This window comes from Notechis scutatus, chromosome 6, assembly GCF_049901735.1.
Source record: "Notechis scutatus isolate UNSWTSFEM ecotype Mainland chromosome 6, rNotScu1.2, whole genome shotgun sequence".
Taxonomy (NCBI): Eukaryota; Metazoa; Chordata; class Lepidosauria; order Squamata; family Elapidae; genus Notechis; species Notechis scutatus.
In genome coordinates this window covers 57,154,370-57,169,287 of record NC_142014.1, presented here as the reverse complement: position 1 = coordinate 57,169,287, position 14,918 = coordinate 57,154,370, and the positions used below count along the sequence as shown (strand labels likewise).

The following is a 14,918-nucleotide window of genomic DNA, read 5'->3' as shown; positions in this document are numbered from 1 at the left end:
TGCTGCAATCTTAGATGTACCAGAGGCTAACAACAGTACATGCAATTGTAAATAGTCACACCCTACTATTTATGTTTATCCTCACTAAAATATATTCCCAGAGGTTTTCTAATTAACTGTGGTAAAATGTAAATTAGTAGGTAACAGTCTGGAAGGAGTAAATAAAAGCAGGCAAGGGTGCAAACACCTCAAACTTCAAAGAACTTTATAAACCATGAATATTAACACAAATAATAAGAAATAAAGGCATTACAGTACCTCTGAACTTGTGAAAGACAGCCCAAAGCTCAGCAATGTCTGTAGCAAAGGTAATGTCAGTATCAAGGACAATGACTCGTTCAAGATTGGCGGGAAGTGTCTTTGTGAGCACCAGCTTCATCAGTCCATAGATGCCAGAATAGTGTTTGTTGGGTATCCAGGACACTTCAGACTAATAGCCAGAAAGGATAAGGAACAAAGAAAAGAGGAAGGGAAAACACTTTACTAGAGACAATACTTGATGTCAAAACAAACTGGTTTTTGAAATGACAAATAGCACTTTGCAGAACAATGAACATATTCTTCATCAAAGCAAGACAACTGAGATACAGGGTTTTACTCCAAAAGTTAATGTTATTCCACCCACAAAAAAGCCTCTGAAATATCCAGAGTGACATCCCAGCAGCATCAGCATAACTTTAGTGTGAACAAGGATATACAGTATATTTGTGATTTTCAAATCATCTCACCTGATCGCCCTACAAATGTGTTTGGACCATTAAACTTCTGTTCAAAATCTGCCACTCATGGCATTTATTTTAGTTTTCCGAACGGGCCAAAAAGATGCCAATTAAAGCACCATCATAATGGAGAAGACTTTTTAATTGCAGTCTACTTTTTCTGGAAGTTCTTTCCAGATGCACATGTTTGACTGCCTCTTAATCTTTTTTTGTTCCATCTGATTTTTAGCTGGATTTTTAAACTGCTATCATTCATTATCTGATATTATGTACTGCAAATTGTGATTTAGTTTTGAGTTGGAATTATTTTATGCTGCAGTACTAGTTTTACTGTGTAAATGAAACTTCGTGTTTTTAAAATTTTACTTTATCTCCTTGAATTGCTTTCCTATTCTGAAAGATGGCATACAATATTAAAATGAAACATAAATCCAACCCAAAGCATATAATTAAATAAAAATTGGTTGATTAGAAATGCTGATGAGAAATGATGGAAATTGGAAATGATGCTGGCAACAAGCATTTTTTTAAAAATAAAACTGTATTTTCCAGCTCCATGATTGTTCCACAAAGTTAGCAGTTGTTAACATTATAATCATCTCAAATCTCCTTTACAGGGTTGGATAATTGTAGAATGGAGTCCAAGAATAGTTAAGAATTACAAACTGCAACAAGATTCAGCAATCTTTTAGGATGGCATGATAACTATAGGCCAAAAACTTTTGTTACCAAATTGTATTATTATTATCATTATTATTATTATCATTATTATTATTGTTGTTGTTGTTATTATTGTTATTATTATTGCAATTCGTGCTCTAAAATCTCAACCAGGAGATTAAAAACTATAACTTGAGGGTTCTGGGTTTTGCCATAGTACTGCTAAGCCATGACTTAAAAAAGAGAAAATAAAAATGAGTAGGGAAGGCAAATAAGTATTCACCAGGTAGAAAATATTTCCGCTTGCTCTAGTAACAAGTACAGGACTACAGTATTTGCATCTTATCTCTCAAAGGTAAAACATGTTATAAATCCTCAACCTATGACCAATTATTCAATGACTATCCAAAGTTACAATGGTACTGAACAAACTGTGGTTACAAATGGCCCTGGAGTTTTGACCATCCCAGCATGCCTATGCCCACATGATCACAATCCGGGCATTTGGCAACTGGTTCACACAATCTGGGCATTTGGCAACTGGTCCCAGCACCCCAGGATCACATACTGTAATCACCATTTATAGCCTTCTTTGCCATCTTCTCCAAAAAGTTAATGGTGAAGCAGGCAAGGAAGTTCTTAAGTTGTTGGCATAAGACTTCCCACCTCAGGCACCGACCTAACCCTCACTGTGACTTCCCTGCATACTCAAGTATCCCTTGCACATTTGTGCATCCTCACACACTCTCCCTGACTCATGCCACACCCTCCTTGCACCTTTGCTGGTCTTCCCCAGCCCATGGCACACCTCTCATGCAATCCCTCACACCTTTGTGAACTCTCCTTGACCTACACTGCATCTCTCATATACCCTCATACCCTCGTGCAATCTCTCTGAGCTGTGCCATGCCTCTCGTGCATCCCCTTCCTTTGCATCCTCTCCAACCCTACCCCACACTCCTTCCTTCCTCACCCTGCAGCAGTCACTTACCTGTCTGCCTGAGAGTTGAAAGCTCACGCCAGCTTCCCTACTGAGTTTGGTTGAGAGAAGCTGGCAGGAAGTTGCCTCACCTATCGACTAAGGACTAAGGGATTCAATTAATGATGAAAACCAGGATTGCATGGATTGCCACCGCTAAGCAATGTGGCAATGCTTCACAACCAAATTCCTTGGCAATGGATATTCTGGATCCTATGTTATTGTAAATATTTTAGTCACCACACCCTTTACTCAAAAGTAGATTATGCACTGTAGTGCTTATAAAAAGGCCTAGTCTGAAGAAGTGGTTAAATGAACTGGGAGGCCATAAATTCTAGTCCTGCCTCCTGAGGCAGTTTTAGACCAGTCTCTCTCTGCGTCATAGGAAGAAGACAATGGCAAACCCCTTCCAAACAGTGGGAGAGAGATGGGTGGTAAAGAAATATGCAATAAAACAAACAAAAGTTGCCAAAAAACTTTAGGGACATCTCCATGTGGTCAACATAGGTAAACTGATGGGAAGGCAAAGACAAACGAACAGTACAAAAGTCTCTCTTTGCCTTTGCCTTTTGTTACAAAGTATTTCACTGACAAATATTGATTCTTTTATCTTGAGAGGCAATCCCTGTGAATCCTATTTTGAAAGATTTTGCTAAGGTCAAGAATAAAGAAATAAATCTTTCTAAATCATAGTATTTGCCAAGTTAATGTATTTATGTGGGTAGGCGAGTAGGCAGCCAGATGATTCCAGATGTTCCCAGATGATCCCATTTTTCTCAATTTCCTTGAACCCTTTCATTAAAAGTTGTCATAGTATTTATTTAGAGAAATAAGTTAGAAAAAATGAAGCTGCAATACGTATAAGCATTTTATACCTTTAACAATGTCTGCTTTACATTTGTATTGTATTTTAGTTTCAAGGATACAGCTTTAACTGAACCATGAATATGCTATTTTTCAAGCACAAGGACACATATGTCCCTCTTATAGAACATACAGAGTTTTTTTAAAAGAAAAGAAAAATGTTTACCACATTGGAGTGGAAAATGGATTACAATCCATATTCTGGAAGAAATTGCAGCCCTCCTGTGGGGTTGCAATTTTGATGTACAAACCTACTTTTGATGGACAATCAACTAAATCATTTGTAGTTAACAAATAATTGTCTTCTCAAAATACTTTGTTTTACCAACCATGTAAACCTACAACAGGCTGAAGAAAGTAACCAATCCCTGCATTTATAACTAGCACCAATGATGTTACCTAGCTTGGGTAATGCAAGAAAACAAGGGAGCTCAGATACCACCAAGGACCCCTCATTCCAATCCTGAACTACAAATATTCTCCTTTATTGGTGCTTGCAATTGTTGCAGCATCCCCACTGTCATGTGATCAAAATTTGGGTCCTTGGCAATCGGCATGCATTTACAATGATTGCAGTGTCCTGCGGTTATGTGATTACTATTAGTAACCTTCACACCTGGCTTCTGACAAGCAAAGTTAATGGGGAAAATGGATTCATTGAGCAACTGCCTGATTCATTTAACAATTGCAGTTATTCACTTAACAACTAGGGCAAAAATGATAAAATCAGGCATGACTCACTTAACAACTGCCTTGTTTTAGCAGGAGAATTTCTGGACCTAATTGTGGTTATAAGTCGACAACTACAATAAGGTCCATGTCTTTTATGAAACTGACCAGTAGGAACAAACATTAACATTTTGAAATTTGATATTGGGCATCTTACAGTTGCTTTGGAAATGCAACTCATAGCTTTTTCAAACAGTTGTTGGTCTGATTAGCTGAGAATTCTAGATTGGAACCCAACTAATCTATAAGAACACAATGAAAAAGGAAGGTTTTGGACATCAATTATACTGCAGTTACTTAGTCTTTCATATCCTCACGGAGGTACCAGTTGGAACATGGTTTTATTAAGTGTTTATGGAATTAGCACAGAGTGGAACTTCAGTTGTGGAACTGAATTTCAATGGGAAGGTTAGCTATTGCATTCATTTGTGTTAAAACGTCATAGTGGCCTATTTTGGAAAGTCATGATATGTCATGTGACGCCGTGAGTTTGACACCCCTACTCTACACTGTAAATCACCTAGAGAATGCTGGGAAGCACTATGCGGCAGTATATAAGCCTAAATGCTATTGCTATTTGACTAAGAAAATGAGTCTGGCTCATTTATCATTTTATATGGAAACAAAAAGATTAAAAAAAAACTGCAACAAATTGGTCACCTTATATTTCTCCATATAACATCATTTCAGCATGCTTATGTTGCAACAAGATTTACAAAATTAAAAGTAAAGCGTCTTTGTGTAACTTGGCTTGTGTGTTTACTAGCCTGTGTGATGTATGCATGTGCATGATTTAAATAAATAATTAATTCTAGGGAAAGAGCCAGATGGAGAAGTGGATGGAAGAAAGTTTTAAATCTCTGCTTCATTGTCACCCCATTGTTAAATAAAGCCCTCACATCTGCCATTTGCTATGGAAGAAAAGTTTCCTTTGGCAACAGCTGGAGCTTTATTCCCACTGCAAGTAGAAAATATGAGAATGCTCAATAGAATGGGGGCCGCAGCCAGGGCCAAGTATTAGTTTTCTCCACCCCAACTACAAATTTGGTCTCACTACAAAGAAGCAGTTTGATAAAAAAATAAAACAACATTACACAACTAACTGTCCAAGCCCAAACAACATGAATGTCACATTTAATTTGATTTTAAATTAAACTCAGTGGGAGTCATTTGAAATGGACTGTTCCTGACCTTAATTTGACATTTTCACAGATACATTTTTAAAGTATTTGATTAAGTTAAGTCAGAAATCTTTATAAAACTGCAGTGTTACAAGCTCTTTATGTTCTTCTGAAAGAACCCTTTAGGATTATGCGAGTGAACCATTTCATTTTCATAAATATTCTGATATATATTCTTTATAACAAAAATATGAGAAAGAAAGCACACATGCTTATATTATATAAAATATTATATTTCTGCTCTATACTTTGGGGAATGCCAGTACTGCACAGCAACACTGACTGCTTTGGAAGAATTAAAAAAAAAATCTTAAAAGTTACTAATTCTTGTAGCTTCCAAGAGAAGATAGAGGACTAACATGGTCTGAAAAGTGAGACTGACAACTGGGAAGCAAGCTGGACCAGTGAGACTTTTCCAGACAAGGTGAATTGAGGGATCTCTCACATATGCTCTGGAAGTTGGTTCTTTGTGAGGGAACCTGAGAATCTGGAGGGACTCCTTGAGCAATTCATAGAGCGCTGGAGCAAGGAAGAAGTACCAAGCTCAGAGTCTCATATGGAGCCTGTTTAAGGACACTAGGGCATATTTATATTATCAAAGTTACAGAGATTTGACAAGGAGCAGAAAAACAACAGCTGGTGAGTGATCTTTGAACCTGGATTAAAGTTAAAAGCAAAAAACAATTGCAATGATGTTAAAAAACAAACAATTAGAAAACAAAAATCTTGCCAAGAACATGAGTTAAGCAAGTTTAGAAAGGATTAAGGGGACAGATGAATTTGAACTTTTATTTTTAAAGTACTTTTGCTTTATTATATAAATAATACATACTTCTGTGGGAATGAGAACTATTTAAACTTGCTAAAGAGGACAACTACTTGGTTTCATTAAAAAAAAGAGACAAGAGAAGGTTGCAAAGGATCATGTGACCACAGAACTAGAGAGTGCTGAATGGGGCCAAAGAATTAAGAATGCAGAAAGAAAGAAGAAAAAATGGTTCTCTTTTCTTTTTCCTTTAGGGGTTATAAATAAAAACAGAGACATGGCTACTACCATGAGATCAGAAAAAAAAAACTCAGAAGGAAGATTAACAGAGCAAATAACAGAAAAAAAGATTATGTCAGAGATTTTATAAAGAATGTTTGAAAAATTGGAGAAGAATGTTACAGCATCAGTGACTGCACCAGTAACTGAATCTACCAGTAGTCCTCAATTTATGACCACAATTGAGCTCAAAATTTCTGTTGCTAAGCAGGACAGTTGTTAAGTGATTTTGCCCCATTTTATGATCCTTCTTGCCACAGCTGTTTTGTGAATCATTTCAGTTGTTAAGTTAATAACATAGTTATTTGATGAATCTGGCTTCCCCATTGACTTTGCTTGTCAGAAAGTCACAAAAGGTGATCACATAACCATGGGACACTGTAACCGTTGTTAGGGTTTGTGGATTAACCCCTAGCAGAGTATTGCAGCAGTAGTCAAGCCAGGCAGCCAAAGGAGAGCGGAAGGGCCCCAGAGTATACACACACTGAACACAAACACTGTTTGTAGTTTAAATAGTTTTTAATCCAGTTAGAGTTTAAGCATTTTCATTCAGTCCATTAAGTCATTCACAGTATTTCCATCCAGTAAGACTCACTAGTATAATCCAAGTTAAGAGTCCTTGCAATATCTTTATCAGCCGATAAAGATATCTTCTCCTCCTCCGGTTTCACTCTCCAGAGAAACAAACGCTGGATATTCAGTAGAATTACGCAGTAATCAGCAAACAGTAGCAAACAATAACAGTTCAGTCACAGGCACTCACAGTCAGTAATCACAGTTAGTCGCAGCACACAGTTACAGTCGCAGCAGCACACAGTTACAGTAACTGTTTTCCAGCTTCTAATGCTTCCTTATATTGTAACTTCTAACCGCACCCTTAATCGGCTAATTGCTTGCTGCATTGTGCTTAAAGTGATAAGCACTTAAACCATGATATCTAAGTTTTATATATTTATTCACCCAAACCATATTTGGTATCAATGTTATACCTAACATACTCCCCTTTTGGGTGAAATAAATATATAATACCTTACAATCTAATCCCATATTTTTCACAACTCTCCTGGTGCTTACTGGCACCTTGGGCTTTAGTAAAATTATCAGCTAAATTGTCCTCCGACATACAGTACTCTAGCTGAATCATCTTACTTCTTACAGATTGTCTCACGTTTAGGTATCTTAGATCTGTATGCTTGCTCCTTGTTTTTACTCCAATATTTGTGGCCATTTGAATTGCTGCCTGATTATCTTCATGTATAATTATAGGATAATCTACAGTTATACCTATATCAATTAACATTTGTTTATACATTATTAATTCTGTACATAACAATGATAAACAGGAGAATTCTGACTCCATAGTAGACAAACTTATATGCTGTTGTCTTATTGACTTCCAGCCTATTAATGTCTTACCCAGCATTATGGCTGTTCCTGAAGTCGACTTTCTAGTGTCTCTTTCTGATGCAAAGCTAGCATCTGCATAAGCACTCAAAATTAAATCACCCTTTGGTTCTAAATACAATGAATAATTCATTGTCTTTTTAAGATATCTTAATATCCTCTTAGCTGCAATCCAGTGTCTTATACATGGTGCAGAATTGAATCTAGCCAACTGATTCACGCAGTACGAAATATCTGGTCTAGACCAATTACTAATATAACTCAAACTACCAATTAAAGATTGATAAATCACCTTATCAAACTCAGGGCTTTGTTCATCAGTGTTGCTAAACTCCTGACTCATTGGAGTCTTAGCTGGCTTACAAAGCTCCATCTTGTAATCTTTTAGTAATTTGTTTATCTTATCTTCCTGAGATATCTTAAAACCTTTCCGTGTTTTCTTTATATTCAAACCGAGATACTTCTTTATCTCCCTAATTGCTTGATCTTAATTCTCTTTCCTAATGATGCTATTATTTTATTTGCTTCATCATTAGTTTCAGTAATCAATTCAATGTCATCTGTGAATAGTAATAATAATGATACTTTCCCATTTTTCTCCCTCTTAAACAGACATGGATCGGCTAAACCAGCTTTAAATCCTATATTGTCAAGTTCCTTTACAATATACTGGTTCCATTCATAGCCTGATTGTTTAAGACCATAGAGACTTTTCTTTAACAACCAACAATCATTATTATCCTTACTTTCACTTTTAATACCAACAGGTTTTTCATATAAATAATATGTTTTAATGGGGCGTGCAAGTAAGCAGTTTCCACATCTAGATGGTTAACTATATAGTTTTTACTAGCTGCCCACACTAAAGCTGCCCTCAAGGTTGCTGCCTTAAGACTAGGTGCAAACACCTCATCGTAGTCATTTGCATTCTGCCTAAAACCTTGGGCTACTAACCTTGCCTTATGGATTAAATTACCATCTTTATCTATTTTTACCTTAAATATCCATTTGCAGCCAATGGATTTCTTTCCTACAGGTAATTTGGCATTTTCATACACCTTCATATCACTTAATGAATTCAGTTCCTTATTCATTGCTGCATACCATCTTTCTTTTTCCTTAATAGGATACTTTTTAATTTCTTCAACAGAATTAGGAACTTCATTAATCTTGCACACTGTGTTAGCCTGGTACCTATCAGGCGGTCTAGATACACGTGTAGTTCTTCTGGGAATTACAGGGCTTACAGGAGGACTTTGTTGAACTACTACCTGTTCATCTTCCTCATCCTGTTCAGCTATTGAATCTGTTTCTTCCTTTATGGGCACTATTTCATCCTGTATTTGTCTCTTTACTTTATTTTTAAAGTTACAGGGATAACTAATGGGATTTCTATAGGATTCAATAATTACATCTTTATTGGCATCCTGTTCTAATTTTTCCCATCCTTCATGTTCTAGAAATTGGGCACTAGCACTACATAACACTTTAGATGTGCCTTTCTCCCAAAATCTATATGCCCTATGGTTTGCCTGATAACCAACAAAGAAAAATCTTTTAGCTCTATGTTGCCCTTTTTTTCTGAGTTGTGCAGGAATATGCACCCATGCTGGTGCACCAAATATGTGCAGGTAACTTAGGTCAGGTTTCCTGCCATGCCACCTGGTAAATGGTATTTCACCTGTTGTTGTATTAACAACGTTGTTCAATATGTTATTAGCACACATTGTAGCCTCCCCCACAAAGAATCAGGTAACCCAGAATCATTTAACATTGTTCTAACCATTGCCTGTAGTGTTTGGCCTCTTCTTTCAATAAAAGCGTTATGTTCTGGCCTGTATGGAGCAGACTTCTTATGCTCTATTCCAGCTACCTTAAGTCTGTTCTGGAATTTGTTATTAATAAATTCCGTACCATTATCTGTCACCAGGGTTATCAGTTGTCGTTTAGACTTTCTTTCAGCAAACCTAAGCCAATTGAAAAAATGTTGATATGTTTCAGTTTTGCTTTTCATTAAATAGCAAAACCCATATCTAGAATAATGGTCCATAATGCTCAGTATATATCTAGCACCCCCCATACTGGGTTTCTTTGGACCTATTATGTCTGCAAATACTACTTCTAAAGGTTCTTTTGTTTTGAAACCATTTAGCCTATTTGCAGGCAATACTTTGCTCTTATCTTCACAGCAAACATTACAACGCAAATATTTATCACAAGGTTTTAACCTTATTCCTTCAGATAACTCAACTGTACGTTTTAGCATTTTAAAATTTACATGCCCCAAACGCCTATGCAATAAATGGATACATTCATCATGAGGCTTTATATTATTAAATACAGTTTGTGCCTCCCTTTCTTACTATTATCTAAGACATATAATGTTCCATTTAAAGCTGCAGTTACCCTTTTGTTATCTTTTTCAATTATGCAATTATTATCTTTAAAAGTAATTACATAACCTAATTTATCTAATACCCTTACTGAAAGCAAATTAAACTTTAGTTGCGGTACATACAACATTTTTATATCCTGGTTTATGTACGGACAACGTGCAAAACCTTGACCTTTCGCTTTCAGGTTCCAGCCGTTAGCAAGAGATATATGTTGAGAGCTTGTAGACATTTTTATAAATTTTGTCTTATCTCTTGTGATGCAGTGGGATGCGCCACTGTCAACCACCCATAAATTATTCTTCACATCAGAGTTGCTAAACGTGGCTAGTTCAAATGCTTTCTTTGGCTTTTTTACATTCTGGCTTTTTCTCTTTTTGCAGAACTTTGCCAAATGTCCTCTGCCTCCACAATTAAAACACTTTTTAATTGTGTATGCCGTTGAAGATAAATTCTCTTCTTCCGGGTGCTTTACTTTGCTTTGCTGGTTTCTTTCAAGCTTTGAAGATAATTTCTCTTCTTTCTTATCTTCTCTCAGCTCGTCACGCTCACGCCTTCTTCTGGCTTCTTCTAGTAGCCTGCCTGTAATCTCGGTTAATGAGAGGCTTTCTTTTGGCAATACCTCTAACGAAGTCACATAGTCATCATAGCTTTGATCTAATGAAGATAATATTATGTAGACTTGTTGCAGTTCATTAAATATAAGCTCTTTTTCTTGCAAATCTTGAAAAATGCTCTTCATACAGTTTAAATGAACTAACATATCTCCATTCCTCTGAAGATGCGTTCGAAAAAGCTTCCGTGTAAGATTTATATGTGCTCCTACACTGTCCCGAACATAAATCTTCCTGAGGTTCTCCCAGCAGTTTGCAGCATTTTCTTCTCCACGAATATGGACAAGCTGCTGATCACAGAGAGTCAGTCCTATGATGCATAAAGCCTGCTCATTCTTCAGTTTAAAGTCTTGTAACTTTTCTTTATCATCATCATCAGCAGGATCCCATCTACTCACATCTGGTGGGTTTGCTATAATGTCCCACAATCCTTCTCTGCGTAGAAGTAAACTACATTTCATTGACCATGAAACATAGTTTGTTCCATCCAGCCTGGATATCATGGACAGTTGTGACAAATTTACTTGTGCCATTACTCTTCAGATATTTTGACTATTTTAAACTAATTAAAACAGTTTGTTTTTACAGTAATGTGCAACTCACACCAACTCTCTCTGCTATATCCTGGTTAGTTAGACTATGCTGCTGGGCCCATAACCAATGTTAGGGTTTGTGGATTAACCCCTAGCAGAGTATTGCAGCAGTAGTCAAGCCAGGCAGCCAAAGGAGAGCGGAAGGGCCCCAGAGTATACACACACTGAACACAAACACTGTTTGTAGTTTAAATAGTTTTTAATCCAGTTAGAGTTTAAGCATTTTCATTCAGTCCATTAAGTCATTCACAGTATTTCCATCCAGTAAGACTCACTAGTATAATCCAAGTTAAGAGTCCTTGCAATATCTTTATCAGCCGATAAAGATATCTTCTCCTCCTCCGGTTTCACTCTCCAGAGAAACAAACGCTGGATATTCAGTAGAATTACGCAGTAATCAGCAAACAGTAGCAAACAATAACAGTTCAGTCACAGGCACTCACAGTCAGTAATCACAGTTAGTCGCAGCACACAGTTACAGTCGCAGCAGCACACAGTTACAGTAACTGTTTTCCAGCTTCTAATGCTTCCTTATATTGTAACTTCTAACCGCACCCTTAATCGGCTAATTGCTTGCTGCATTGTGCTTAAAGTGATAAGCACTTAAACCATGATATCTAAGTTTTATATATTTATTCACCCAAACCATATTTGGTATCAATGTTATACCTAACAACCGTCATAAATATGAGTCAGTTGCCAAGCATCTGAATTTTGATCACCTAACGGTCATAAGTGTGAGAAATGGTCATAAGTCATTTTTTTCAGTGCTGCTGTAATTTTAAATGGTCACTAAACTAAAAGTTGTAAATTGAAGATTACATGTATTAAGATAGGTCTGGTTTATCTTGAAGGGAAAATGAAAAAAGATTTGCAAATATGAAAAAATGAATAAAAAATTTAAAGAAACTATAATATAAATGAGAAGAGAGATTGAACAAATTAAAGACAAAATGGAAATTTGCAAAAAGGAAACCAATAATCAAGAGATGGGAAAAATAGATAATATGGCACTGTTGGAATGAAGAAAGAATTTTGTTTGAGAAAGAGCTATTTCAGTGAAATCTGTAAAGATATTGTTAAATCTTTAGAAATTTTTTGAAATGAATAAAATGTTGGTGCAGATCTGGACAAAATATATAGAATAGTTTATTAATTGATTATTTTATGACCTTATCAATAAGATGAAAGAAAAATAAAATACATAATCTGATTCCAGGAAAAAATACAGTGATAAATATATATTAAAATTAAAATTAAACTCCGGATCCCTTCATAAGTGGATTACTGCCTTCCTGTCAAACAGGTAACAAATAGTTAAAATAGGAAACGTCCTATCAAACCCTGCACCAGTTAACAGTGGTATCCCCTAAGGGAGTGTTCTAGGACCTATTCTCTTTATACTCTATATAGATGAGCTTTGTTATCACTTTATAAGCAACTGCATCTTCTTCGCTGATGACGTAAAAGTATTTACCGACAATGCTACCGTCCTTCAAAGCGACCTTGATTATGTGTCCGAATGGTCAGTTGGCAATCCCAAATCTTGATCAACAAATGCTCTGTCCTACACAATACACCAAATACAAGCTAGGCAGATATGACGTCGTTGACGACCCTCACTCTGTCAAGGACCTTGAACTACTCATATTGAATGACCTAAATGCCAGAGCTCAATGCAACAGCATTGCCAAAAAGGCATTAAGAGTTGTAAATCTAATCTTACGAAGCTTCTCTTCCATTAATACTGATTTGTAAACTAGGGTATACAAAACCTTTGTTAGACCAATACTTGAATACAGCTCTGCTGTTTGGAATCCGCACTGTATAGCAGACATTAATACAATTGAGCAAGTCCAGAAGTATTTTACAAGAGTACCACACCTCTCTGTTTGCGACAGAATACCCTACACCATCAGACTTGAGATTCTGTCCTTAGACAGCCTTGAACTACACTGGCTTAGATTGGACTTAAGCATAGTATATAAAATTATCTGTTACAATGTCTTACCAGTTAATGACTATTTAAGCTTTAACCACAACACAACAACACAAGAGCACACAACAGATATAAACTTAATGTAAACCACCCCAAACTTGATTGCAGGAAGTACGATTTCAGCAACAGAGTGGTCAATGTCTGGAATTCACTACTTGACTCTGTTGTCACATAATCAAACCCCCACTCCTTTACCCTCAAGCTAACCTCTATTGACTTCACACCATTCCTAAGAGGTCTGTAAGAGGTGTGCATATGTGCACAATCATGCCTACAATCCCTGTCCTATTGTCCCCAATTATTCATACCTATTTCATGTATTTATACTTATGTTTATTCTTATTTCTATTATATTGTAAGCATTTGACAAATAAAATAAATAAAAAAATAAAAAATAAACATATATAAAAGATAACATAAGGAGTCAGCAATCAAATTAGTGGATCTCCCTTGCAGGGTATCCCAATTTGTTCAAAATATCGGACTGTTAGCTCAAATTACTTTAATTCAAAGTTAGCAGTTCTGAACAAAACAAAAACAATATTTTCAATGGCTGGGGTACTCCACATGAAAGTCCTTTTGTGATATAGAAGTGATATAAGATATAGAAAGGTAAGAAATATACTAAGAAATATACTAACATATTTGTGCACTTTGTTAGGAAGAGGTCAAGAGACCAGGCTCTACAACAACATTTTAGTACTTAAAATGTTATTGATTCTGAAGATTAATAAATATTAATAATTCAGAAGTAATTGTCCTCAAAGAAATACCTATAAGGATACGCCTTTTCAACTGATAAACAGAACATGACACTGAAATAAATTGGAAGTGAAATATTCATGATGATTTTGCAAGACTACTCATGAATATTAAATATGGTTTTGATGCAAATGAAAAAGAGGATTAGGATTGCCTGATTTCAAATCGTATTTCACAGCCTGTTATTTGGTTTGGATGAAAGAGTGGGTGCTGTTGAGAAATAAAAGAATGTTAGAATTGGTATGATTAAGGTTAATGTAATAATGAATAAGATTAATGTACATTTATGGTGAAGTTTATTGTAAATTTAAAAATAATTATGAATGCCATACTAAGAATATGAAATAGATAAAATGCAGGCTGTACCTAAAATGTCTTTAATGGTTTCAGCACAAGAAAAAAAATATTGAAATGAAACAGAGGGCTAAGAAAAATGGTAAACATATCAAGATTTATGGAAAGTGATTTTATATCGATAAAGTAATTAGAACTGACAAACACACAACAGAACTTGAAATTCTATTGTATATGAAGGATGAACATATGATTGCTCGAATGTACAAACTTTTCTTTAAAAAGTCTTTAATAAAATTATATATAAAAATGAAGTTAATAATTCTTTAGCTACCCGTGGAAATGTGTCAGCTTGTAGCTGAACATCTTCTTAACATTCTTTTAGCTATATCAATCATGTCATGAGAACAAGATTTTCAGAAATTTCTCTTTCCCATTTGCTGGAATAATTCTATGTTTTACTCATGTCACAAGAACCTTGCTGCAGTATAGATTAACCTCTCTCTCTCTCTCTCTCTCTCCCCCCTCCCTCCCCCCCCTCTCTCTCACACACACAAATAAATCATGATTCTCTCTTGCTCAGGATGTGGGACAGTGTCAATGAGATGTCACAAATGGTAAAGTTAAGGCTCTCTCTCAACCTTCAAGTTCTCCATTCCCCAATATGTTGTGACTGGAAAAA

General features: G+C 35.9%; 1 protein-coding gene across 2 annotated transcripts in view; it reads right to left on the bottom strand.

Annotated features, from left to right (window-relative positions):
• The window catches only part of LARGE1 (LARGE xylosyl- and glucuronyltransferase 1), a 360,189-nt gene that overhangs the window by 157,067 nt on the left and 188,204 nt on the right, over positions 1–14,918 (bottom strand). For both annotated transcript variants that reach the window (XM_026694958.2, XM_087968395.1), the window contains one exon: positions 259–430. In XM_026694958.2, coding sequence (XP_026550743.1) covers positions 259–430 — 172 coding nt within the window. The remainder of the gene's footprint in view (positions 1–258; positions 431–14,918) is intronic.